Source organism: Felis catus, chromosome D4, assembly GCF_018350175.1.
Source record: "Felis catus isolate Fca126 chromosome D4, F.catus_Fca126_mat1.0, whole genome shotgun sequence".
NCBI lineage: Eukaryota > Metazoa > Chordata > Mammalia > Carnivora > Felidae > Felis > Felis catus.
The window spans coordinates 40,946,317-40,958,959 of NC_058380.1; the positions used below are offsets into that span (position 1 = coordinate 40,946,317).

The 12,643-nt window shown below is 34.6% G+C and overlaps 1 protein-coding gene across 12 annotated transcripts in view; it reads left to right on the forward strand.

Moving 5' to 3' along the window:
* CCDC171 (coiled-coil domain containing 171) overlaps positions 1-12,643 on the forward strand; it is a 310,942-nt gene that overhangs the window by 203,763 nt on the left and 94,536 nt on the right. For all 12 annotated transcript variants that reach the window (XM_019815993.3, XM_045043841.1, XM_011288346.3 and 9 more), the window contains 2 exons: positions 9,130-9,275; positions 11,372-11,426. In XM_019815993.3, coding sequence (XP_019671552.2) covers positions 9,130-9,275; positions 11,372-11,426 — 201 coding nt within the window. The remainder of the gene's footprint in view (positions 1-9,129; positions 9,276-11,371; positions 11,427-12,643) is intronic.

A 12,643-nucleotide genomic window follows, 5' to 3' on the forward strand; every position in this document is an offset into this window, starting at 1 on the left:
GGTATTTGCAGGGTCAGAGATATGTGGGGACAACCAGGTGTCACAGCGGGTTTTGTGGTAGTTGCCGTTTGCTTTGTTCATGTCACCTGTTCCGTGCTGGCTGCAGGTGAATGTTTATGACTTGGAGTGGCACCAGACCTACTGGATTTGGATTGTTGATCTGTCGTTCAATTCTTTTTCTTTCCTCCATTTGTTCTCCCCATTATTCCTTTCAAAGTAAGTATAATAGGATTCATTTAAAGTCAAATGCAATTCTGTTCTCATCTTTGATGAACACATATCAGTACGAACTACTAATTCTTCCATTACTATAATATTAAAATGCAATCTGTATGGCGTCGGTTCTTTAAGGGTGGCATTTTTGGATTAAATGAGGCACGTTGATGACTTTTTACACAGTCACTAAGATCTCTTTAACAGGTGGATTTGGCTATAAGTGTTGATATTATAGAGCTTGATATATGTTACGATAGTGTGGAGATCCTATAGTAAATCTTTTAGAAGTTGAAGTTTTACCGGGCGCCTGGGTGGCTCAGTCGGTTAAGCGGCCGACTTCGGCTCAGGTCATGATCTCATGGTCCGTGAGTTCGAGCCCCGTGTCGGGCTCTGTGCTGACAGCTCAGAGCCTGGAGCCTGTTTCGGATTCTGTGTCTCCCTCTCTCTGACCCTCCCCCATTCATGCTCTGTCTCTCTCTGTCTCAAAAATAAACATTAAAAAAAATAAAAAAAAATAGAAGTTGAAGTTTTACTAGGCAGCCAGATCTCAAGATCTGCAGGGGAACTTCAATGCTATTGTTGCTAACTGATAAAGGAAAGGGAACTCCATTACTTTTCAAAAGGTTAAAAAAAAGTAGCAGCCTAATGTGGTCTTGAAATATATGAAATTCTGTACTGCAGTGCTGTGCTATATAATTCATCCTTTCCAAATGTTATTTTTTTTTATTTCATTAGTGCATTTAAGAAATGATGTTTTCATACAGGCAATCTTGAATTGTGCATGCTTTGATTTTATTTTAATGTTTATTTATTTTTGAGAGAGAAAGAGAGCAAGGGCAGAGAGAAGGAGACAGAGGATCTGAGGCAGGCTCTGCACTTACAGCACAGAGCCTGATGTAGGGCTCAAACTAACCAATCATGAGATCATGGCCCGAACTGAAGTTGGTCGCTTAACCAGACTGAGCCACCCAGGCGCCCCATGCATGCTTTGATTTTTTTTTTTTTAAATTGGGGGGATTTTATTTATTTTTTATTTATTTATTTATATATATATGAAATTTATTGACAAATTGGTTTCCATACAACACCCAGTGCTCATCCCAAAAGGTGCCCTCCTCAATACCCATCACCCACCCTCTCCTCCCTCCCACCCCCCATCAACCCTCAGTTTGTTCTCAGTTTTTAACAGTCTCTTATGCTTTGGCTCTCTCCCACTCTAACCTCTTTTTTTTTTTTTCCTTCCCCTCCCCCATGGGTTCCAACAGGCACATGAAAAGATGTTCAGCGTCGCTCCTTATCAGGGAAATGCTTTGATTTTTGATGTGGAAAGTGTGCCTTGTTGAAGTCCTTGTTGAAGTTTATTTCAATATAAATAGAAAGCTCTCATTTAAATAGATTTGAATACCTTGCCTTACTTGAGAAATAGGTGAAATATTGGTTTTGCATTTCCACGCGGATTTTCCAGTTTATGGATTTTTATGGAAAATCTGGAGAGATGGTTACTAATACCATTGTGGCACAGGATAAGGAATAAGGGTTCAGTGTACTATGACTTGGGCTCACATTTTGGCATAAACCCATGCAGTAGTTATAGGACCTTGGGAACATTACTTAACTTCTCTGATTCTTAGTTTTCCCTTGTGTGTAAAATAGGAATGATAATGTGAACCATCTCATTGGACTATGAAAAATGAATCAATGTAGCTGTGAGATGCTTGTATGATAACAATCATATGGTTCAGTTGTCACTCAAGCTATGGCCCCCCCCGCCACCCCCCCCCCCCCCCCCCCCGGCTTCCAGGACTTGGGAATAATCACAAACATTTATTCAACATTTAGTCTGACAGACATTATTCAAGAACAGGCCTAGTGCCCTCATACAAAGGTGGAATGCTCCAGATAGTCAATGTTAGTAAAGGTTTGATGTTCAGAACTTTCCCCCTGTGATTATACCTCTAAAATTAAGATAGAAATCAGTGGTAGAACACTTAATACACAAAAATTCATCCCATGAATAAACTTTTAAGAAAAACCTTGGACTTTGTTTTATTTACATTTATGTCTAAAAGAACCTAAGTTTATTTTTCTAATTTAAATTTGACCTTCAGATTCTCTTAAATAATTAATTTTTACTCAGCTGATATTTGATTTACTTTCATTAGTTTTATTTAATATATAGCATATTCAAGAGAGTAATTTGAATTCTGTATCACAATGAAAATATTAATGTGAGGGTATTTTAATTATTGTATAGGATTACTTAACATATTATTCAATTATATCACAAAAAGAATTCTTACAATTGAAAAATTCTTCCAACAATAATTTCTTTTTATTTAAATGTCAGCAACCCAACTATATGAAGCCCTTTATGAATTATTCATATTTTTTTCAAATTCTTCTTAGACAGTAGTTTTAGGTAATTCTCAAGCGATTTGAAAACAGCATCTAATTCTAAATGATACTTTTCTACCACCTAATTCATAGCTTGCCTCCCTTAAAATATTGCCAGGGAATTCAGCAACTTCCTGGACCTTCACATGGCTGAGATTATCATCTGTGTTAAGCTTCTGGGACCTGCTGGGTAGTCTGTAGCTGGTAAGGTCCAACAGAAGAACCAATGTGTGTTCCATCCCCTTGTATTTCTTAGGGATTCTCAGAGGGGACTTGGAAGCTGCGTAAGCTGATTTTTATTACAGCAACAGTATGGCGGTCGTCCCCTGCAGCCGGTGTCTGTTTCGTAAGGTCTGTAGTGCAGCTAAATGCAGTTTGTTTTCTACTCTGAGAAAACATTCCTGCCACATTACTGCTTACATGCCATGTGTCACAATAAATCTAGCTACCGCTGGTCTGTTCTGTCCTTTTCAGAGTGTATTTTCCAGTTGAGAGCGCTCTCATGATTCTCTTTATTATCCTCCTTTTTTTTTTTGTCATTTAAAATGTGTTTCAGCTATTTCTCTCCCACTATATCTTATTATCATCTAACACTTTTAGTATACAAGAATGTTGTAGTGCATATGTGAGGTTTAGAACAAACAGCATTCAATATACTTTGAACACTTTTATGAGGTTCCTTTTCTTTCCATTATATTTTACTATTGATCAATTTCAGTTCGTTTACTGGGAAGGATTAACTTTTTCCTTTTATAAACTGATGGAATGTAAGAGGACATTTACAAAGGAATATGTGAGAATGTGGTACCAATAACCGTAAGCCATTACACAACAAAATCTTACAGCGTACTTTGAAATTTTAAAGGTGAAGTTTCATTGCTTCATTTGCTCCATTTTATTTTTAATAATCATCAACCATATGGCCTATTTGTAAAAGTAAGCTATTTTACATTTAGTTTGTTAATTTCCTTTTATCTTTTCAAGTGTCATAGAAATAGTTATTAAAAAATTGTATATGTTTATATATATGTGTGTGTGTGTATATATATACATATATATATGATGTGAAATAATATGGAGACTCAAAAGTTGCCACATATAGGTTGGGATTTAAAGAAGGCCATGCAATGACACTACATGGAGAAGTGTTAAGTATTGCATTAATTATGCATATTAAATTTATGTAGACTTTTTTGGTTTATAGGACACTTTCACATCTATTGTTTTACTAGACATGTGTGAGTTTTAACTAGACTATCATTTATTCAACCCCAAAAGTGGGTGAGTTACTTCATCTGCAGCTCCAGCTTACGAATATGTCCATTACATTCTGCATAAGACTTTTATTAGAAAATAATAAAAGATAGCGTTCCTAAGGAAGATAACTTAAAATTGCGGAACTTTTCATTCAAACTATCCATCTAAAATATAGAGCACTAAGAACTGGAATGTATCCATGTATTAATTTTACCATACCAGCATCTTTTACTATCTTATATTTATTGTAAATTGTCTGATTGCGTATCTCACAGATTTTCACGCTTTATTGTAAAATATGGAGTCCTCTAATTTCATCCCTGACTCGTGTGCCCAGTTGTAAGCTTGGTGGTTGTGTCACTTTAACTTTATACTTTCTGTGGCAGCCTGCCTCGTGTGATCTACCCAGCAGCTCCTCACTTCTTGATTAATATAATTTTCTAGTTGTCACACTATTAGAGTAAGGCTGAAGACAGTGCTGTTTCCTTTCCCAATGTTAGTTTTAGTGCCCTGAGATGTTTTACCCAATTTATCACAATCTAGGAATGTTTATTCATGAATTATGGTCATAACAGCAGTGAAGTTTTAAAAAATGTGTTATAGATGTTTTTTCCCCCGACCTAGGAAATGTAGCTTCATTCTTTATAACACTTGCGTTGTTGTCTTGCCTTTCATTTTGTATGACTGACTTTTATACCAAATTGAATAAGCCATTAGCTTTTAGTCTGTAGGAATGTGGATCCATAGATATTTCCCATTAGACAAAAGAAAATCTATAAAAGCGGTATCTCCCGGGGCTCGGTCTTCCTAGCTGGCCTAATGGTCTAACGCACTGCTGTACTGTGCCCTTATGAGAGAGAACTATGTGGGATGATTCCCTGAACATCCAGAACTATTAATTGGAGAGGTGTGCACTTTCTTTCAGATAACCTTAACTTTTGTACTCTCCCACCTTTATTAATCAAATATTCTGATTGAGGGAATTCGTGTTCTAACTTTCGTATTTTTGAAACTATTACTGAACGAAATGATAGGCTTTGTATACCTTGTGTAGTTTACAATTCAAGTTTGCCAAAGTAGGAGCTACTGTATGTAGGTAGCCATGTTGTTTTGATAAGTTTTTTTTAAAGAACGTCTCCTGAAAAAAGACCTCTACTGGTGATGGTTGCATAATTCTGTGAATACACAAAACCCCACTGAAGTGTATGCTTTAAAAAGGTGAATTATGTGGTATGTGAATTATATCTCCATAAAGCTGTTATTAAAAAAATTTCCACTGCACAAAATATTTTCATAGGTGCAAACTAATAGCATTTTAGCTTATAGTTGCAATCAAAAAAATTGTTAGCTTTAATAAATTAACACTTAAAGCTTTAGAAATATGAAATCATGTGTGCATTAAAAAATAACTTGTGCTCTTACTCAGTGGTAACACATGTTTATTATGGGAACGTCAGACACTTCAAATAAGAAAAGAGACATTTAAAAATTATGAGGGTCTTTTAAATATTTGCATCTACCATATATTCTGCACCTAAGCTTTCCCTGTATTTAACTACTTCCTTGGCACCTATATTTTTCTTGCCAGCTTTCATTAGCAATAAATAGCTTTTCATGATCACCTTAGGAAAATAACCAGATGTAAAAATATCTTCTCATAAGTAGTTTAGTGAAAGCATTGGCTTTCCCCACCCTGGACTATGAGAGGCGTAAATGAAGGTGGGCAGTGACATCATCATCCAAAGAAATACAGTCAACATATTGCAGAATAGCTTCGGATATACAGTCAGTTTGGGATTTTGTTGTAAAACGTTTTGCTTTAAAACATTTTGGCTTTAAGGTGAAAACTTAGACTTGTGCCATCAGTTCTTATACAGGCAGAATATTAGTGTGTCTTTTTAAAACACTCTTGTTATCACATTTAGCATTAGCTTTCTAATGGCTAAAATTGTTCGCAACACAGTTTAAAGATAAATGCAGTATCAGGCTTTGAATTTTTTTTCTTTTTTTGGTAAATATTAAGACCTGAGTACAAAATGAGGGCTGTACTGCGGATTAAGTGAAATATCTCAAGGCTGTGCTGTTCTGATAACTGAACCTGAAGTGACCTTTCTCAGACACAATTACAGAGCTGTATGTTTTTCCTTTAATTTCATCAGGGGTTTAATTAGTATACAAATAAAACTTCCCTTATCTTCCTTTCTACCTAATTGGCTTGTCTTCGCTTATATATGAAGTATGTGAAAGTGGGCTGTAATTAGGGTGACCGTGTTAACCTTTTTTCCTCAAATGTACTGTTGCCTAAAGGCCTCAAGGCCTAAAAACAGCGCTTTGGATTATTGCTTTGCAATCACTATGGCTGTCCCACAGGTTTTCTCATGAGCAGAAGGGCTTTGGGTGCTGCAGGTTCCCACTGCTTAACAGGATCTTCATTCTTCTCCCCACTAAATGTTTATTGATTATCTCGCTGTTCCAGGCTCAGCCTCCAACAACTTAATATCAGGTGACAGTCAGGAGAGTTCTCCAAGTAATTAGAGTTGAGCATTGGGGGAACAATTAGGAGCAGAGTTATTAAACTTGATTTATCCTATTCTCTCCTGAACAGTTTCTTGGATATCAGAACATCACACTTTCACAATCTACCCTGGTTGAGAAATTAGTGGCTAACCTGCTGCTTATCATTGTTGCCTTGCTGCCTAGAGGCACACCCTCCTGGTTTCAGTTGTTCGGTTGGAAATATTAGAGTCCAGAAAGTTTATCATGGGTTTTAATTAGACAAACCTGGACAGGAGAAAAGCAAAGCTTCACTTAAAATTTTAAGTCAATATATAATATATGCTATAGATTGTATATGGCGGAGGTACGTATGTATGTACATTATATACACACACACTTAAATATGTTTTTCTTTCTTTAAAGCTCAGTGTTGAGGTTCTTAAAGATTCTAATTTTGTCATCCAAAACAAAAAAAAGGTGACTATCAGGGGAAAGACATATTACTGAATCACTTTGATGTTCTGCACACATCTTTATGAACCTTAGAACCCACTGATGTATACGGATCCCATTGTACTGTACCTACCCCAACTCTTTGAACATCGGAGTTCTGTTTCTCTCCGTCATGTGGCTCTGATCATTATCTCTTCATTTTCACAGTAAGGATGTGTGACCTCTGCAGCTTTGTTTATACCACTTTGTGTTCGTTTTCTGCAATTCCAGTCTTAGAATGGGCTAAATTCAGCTATTCTGAAATAGTGCGAGCTTTAGGAGAGTTTGGGGGCTCCCCGCCATTTCCCCCGAGAGAGGAAAATGAAAGCCAGAGGAAACAAGAAGATTTGGACATATGGTAGAAATTCTAATTCTGTGAGATACATCTTCTTTGAAAGGATGTCATAGGATGGCTGAAAAGGCAAGTGTGGCTTTACAATGCTGCCAGGGTCAGGGGTTTCTCTCAGATTGGGCCAGTGAGCTTCACTCTGGACAAGGCTGGAGACAGTACCTTGAAACCCCTCTCAGATACACACCTCTAGTCATAGGAGCTACTGAGCAAGAGCATTGGAACCGATTGGCACAAATCTGTTATTTCTGTTGGAAAAAGAATTCAAACTTTATGCATAGCTGGTAGTGGGTCGTTAATTTTATCTTCATATCTGAAAAATAGCATTTTTTATTAACTGAAAGATGTCAGAAATACTGGCTTTAACAGGACTGAACTGGATTTTACTTTTTTAAATAAAGAAATCTCATAATACTTCAATGACTTTAAATATCTTAACATTGGTGCAAAATACGTAGGTTTAGCGTGGCCTTTAAAAATCTATTCTTTGTTGTCTTTTTAAAGTCGGTTTGAATCAGTGACTGTTTCCTATAGTGGGATGTTCTTGAAGATCTGATAATACTAAAGGCTGAAATAAAATATAATGTCTAGTAAGTAATCCCAGTTTACTTATTTTTTATTTTTTAAACGTGTACTTGTCTGGAAGCAGCTTGACTGTTTGCAAAGGGAAATACTGAATTAAAAAACTTTTAACATTTTAAAACACCTGATTTGGCTGATGATTGCTTTCGTTGTATAGCATTTAGAGTGAATTGTTTTAGCTCCGTGCAGGCAGCTTGAGTTTTCTGTACTATCTATTGTGAATATGCTTTAAGAGAATACTGTAGAAAGAATTTTAAACATGAAATTATAGCTTTGTCAATTATATATATATGTTGTGAACATTCATGTGTGGCTAAACTCTGAGAAAGAAGAAAAAATATTGTGTGCATGTAACCAGTTGATTAGCTAGCTCACTGTATAGCAAATTCACTTGAAAAACTGACAAGCTCATATCCTAGAAATTTCATAGGCAAACGAATGAGCAAGGTTTCAGTGCTCAGGGATCCTGTGATGCCTATATTATTTTGAATGAAGTCTAGAAAAGACTCCCTCAGATTGTGAGGTTCTGGTTCTAAGACCTTTAGCCCGAAAGGGAGTTTGGCACTTGCATCTTGACATTTTTGTGCTACGCGAATATTTCAGATTAAAGCAAATAGCAAAATATCAATCAACAGATTTTATAGTTCTGTGGCTAGGAAAATATTTATGGGACACAAATAATTCTGAATGCAAGTATTATTTGCAACTTTCTCTGTTAGATGAAACATGTTGATTGCATTTGTGTGGCTGTGTTTGACCTGAGAGTTATTTAATGGGAAGTAAGGGAGTTTTATTTTGGAGTCCAGTTTGTTTGTTCCCTGAGATGCCCATAGTCACCTGTTCTGGATATATTTATAAGTAAAGTGGTGGTACTTTTAAATCTTGGGTTCCCCCTTCTCATGTAGGTGTCCTAACCCACCTTCCCCTCGCTCACAAACACACTTTGGGCTTACGATAGTTCTTGCTTTACATAGACTCTAAATTTCATGTGCTTTCTCCCCTGAAAATCTTTATTTTGTCATCATTCAAAGAAAATGCTACTTGAGGTTTTTATAATCAGATGGTTTTTTTTGTAAGAATAAGATGTATTTGCCTTACGGTATTTGAAAAAATAAAATAGAGTTGTATTTTGTAGCTAAACATTTTTCAAAATCTTCTCGGATCTATCATTTCTAATTAGTAAGTATGTAAAATTTTTGCAGAAAATTTGTTAAACCTTGATGTGTAATGACCCAAGTCTACTTCTCAGTCAGTCTGTATCCTTCTTTGTTTAATAGCCTATGGCATAAATTGAAGTTAATTATCAGGGCTGACAAGTAACTCTGTTTTCTGTCTGCTTGCAGAGTCTCTCCGAGGCAAAGATGGAGCTGAGAAGAAAAGATCAATCTCTGCGTCAGCTCAATAGACATCTTACCCAGCTGGAGCAGGACAAGCGTCGACTGGAGGAGAACATCCACGATGCAGAGAGTGCCCTCCGCATGGCAGCCAAGTGAGCATTCGGACCTTGGGGAGATCACTTAAAACAGACAAAAGATCAATTCTTACTTTCATGCTCCGGGTTTTAGCCCTGGATAATACAGTGTTAGAAAACAAAAGTACAGCTGTCTCTCTTTGAAATTCTCTGATATATCCTCAAAAAAGAAAACTCTTAACTCAACATGCTAACTGTATATTTTATTGAGAAACCTCAGAAAAGTATAAGGTTCTATATAACCTCTAATTATATGTATTTTGGGCTCTGTTGTACTGTTACAAGTTTGAAACCATGATTTCATTAATATGAAATGGAATACACTTTATTCAAAAGTTTTTCATAGTTCCTTCTATCACATATTCCCCATTCCCTTCTGCCCTTTTGCCCCCCAAATTTTGCTCGGCATATAATATACCAATATTGCAAGTCATAGTTCCATAAAAAGTGTTAATATATAATCAACATATATATCATAGCATCTTCTTAAGTGCAATAAAACACATTGATCATGGAAAAGTCACTTAATTTTATAGCTGTATATTCTAATATGTCCAACAGAAAAAAACATACTGTTTTTAGAGTGGGCATCTATGTAAATGTGATGAGAGTGGTTTTCCTTTTACCAGGTAATCAAGTTGACATACACTCTGAAGTTCAAATTGAACAATTCTCTTGGGTATTTTTATTTGTTCCTCACATCAAATTTCATGGAATACTTTAGGACAGCCCTTTGTACAACAGCATGGCTTAAAGAAAATCTATTTATGGATTAAAGAAACATCTAATTTTAATAAACTCGGTGTTTTCTGAATTTGGAATTCTGGACTCCTGTAATTACATATATATGTATATGTGTGTGTGTATATATATATATACACACATACATGTATGTGTGTATATATATATATACACACATATATACATATATACATGTATGTGTGTGTATACACATGTGTGTATATATATGTGTGTGTGTGTGTGTATATATATATATATATATATATATATATATATATATAAATTAAAATTTTTTTGAGACAGACTCTTGTTAAGCATCAAATATTGTGAAATACGAATGTAGTCTGTAAACTAAATCACAAAACAGGGAATCTGCCCTCTAGGATATCTACAGCTTTGCCATTGGGCTTGGGAAATTGCTCATACATAATGAAAAAATGAGTTTACACAAGATCAAAATATTGCTAGGTTTGAATACCCACCAGTAGTTCTTTGGAAAATTGTAAAGCTCTGTAATGTCTGTGATCTGTGACCATGATCACATGTCCTTGTAACACAAAAGAAAGTTAATTTGAAATTTGGAGAGCTCATACATTTTCAATTTATAATTTACCGTTAAATTTTGTCTTCAGCATTTTCATCCAAACTTTTAATTTAATTGTATTTATATTGACGTGTAGTTGGCATTCAATATTATATTCAGGTATACAACATAGTGATTCAACTTTTGTATACACTGTGAAGTCATCACCATGATAAAACTATCACTCACTAAAAATATTCTTCCAATATTGATTATATTCCCTATTCTGTACATCTAAACTTTTTATTTCATTATTAAGGCTAAATTCAATCTACAGAGCTGTTAGAAGAAACTAGTAACTTTACATGTTTCTGGTCAAGGTCATAGAAGAGGGTTTTTGTGCAATTATTGTAACACAAAGAGCCTATGTAGAAAGGAAAATATTATTTTTCATAATATGGCCATTCATGATATATCTCCACCACTATGATTTTTAAAATCTCCTTCATTAGAAATCAAAAGAATAAAAGTTTAGCCTTTCTAGCACATTTTAAACCGATAATGTAATCATGGTTTCTTTTCTCTTCATTTTTTCACTCTTTTTTTTTTTTTCCACTTTGAGGATATCCTTAAGAGTTTTCCCCCCCTCTAATTTATGGCAGGCAATATAACTAAAGGTAAGGGTTAAATGTGGAAATATACCAGTGAATATGGTTGGATTTTGCACTTTTAGAAAGAGTGCAATAATAACCAACCCATGTTTTTCAATAATAGTGACTTATCCTACAATGTGTAACAGTTGTTGTAAGGCTTGGGTTTTACTAATACCTAATTTTAATTTATTTTCTAGAGACAAAGAATGTGTTGCCAATCATATGAGAACAGTAGAAAATGTGCTTCATAAGGTAGTATAATTTTTCTTCAATATTGTTCAACTTGTGTTATGACATTGTTTTCCTAGTTATCAGTTTTATTAACCTCAAGATACTTTAATTAATTTTGTAACTTTCTTAGAAAATAAATTCACGAAAAGGTCCTTCCAAATGACTAACAACTTGTATTATACAATGCTGTATTACATAACCTTCTTCAGAATTTACCTATGTCCTTGCTAAAACTATGGAAATAGTGGTTTCCCCAAACTGGTATAATTGCACTTGAGTTATGGGTGGTCTTTGCTGACTGAACCAGAGGTCATTATGATTCTTACATGTCTCATAATGATAAAATGTTTGACCACACTGTCTAACCTCTTACCGCTCTCAAACCTATCATCCTATGTATGAATACATAGAGGAGGCATAATGATATGTACCTGGTAGTACTTTTCAAGTTGTAATTTTCCTTCTTACAAAATGTGTTAAGTTAGCTTTTAATTTGTAATGATGAGTCACGTTTAAGGATGTTATGATATTACTAAGAGCTTATATTAACTGTGTTTTTGGTTAACATTCCAGATTCAAAGATGTGTTCATTATTTCATTATTTAAACATTTTCATTAGAGAAATGTTATTTATGTTATTATTAATTATGTTATTATGTTATTAATGTTATTGTCTAATAGAGAATTTCTTGGAAATATAATTATCTAGTACTTTTAAGACATATGGAATTCATGAATGAATCATATTTAGAATAATTCTTGGAATTAAATTTATTATATAATATAGTTCGGAAATCACTTAAAAATACCCCAAAACAAATCTTTTTAAGGAGATATTAAATAAACATTAGCAAACTAATACTTAATGCACTTTAACCTTGTGGAAAAAACTAGGCCTGTGTATTCTTTTAGATATTGAAAGTGATTAGCATTATTTCATATCACCCAAAGCACTTTCAAAAAAATCTAATATTCTGAATGCTATGTTTTAAAGTAGTATTGTTTGAAACTGTGATTTGTCCCTCTCCCCATTTAAAAAAGTTTAGTTTAGACATAGTTACATCAAATCCATATATGCTAGAAATCTGAAATTTGATTTGTAGGAAAAAAAGACATCTTTGGTTAGATTTTTTTTTGTACTTGGTGGAATCTTTGAAAGGAGAAATCGGTCATGTCATACATATAGCATAACTTTTTATATAGTTGATGTTGCCTTGAATTGTTTGTTCATTTTCCCA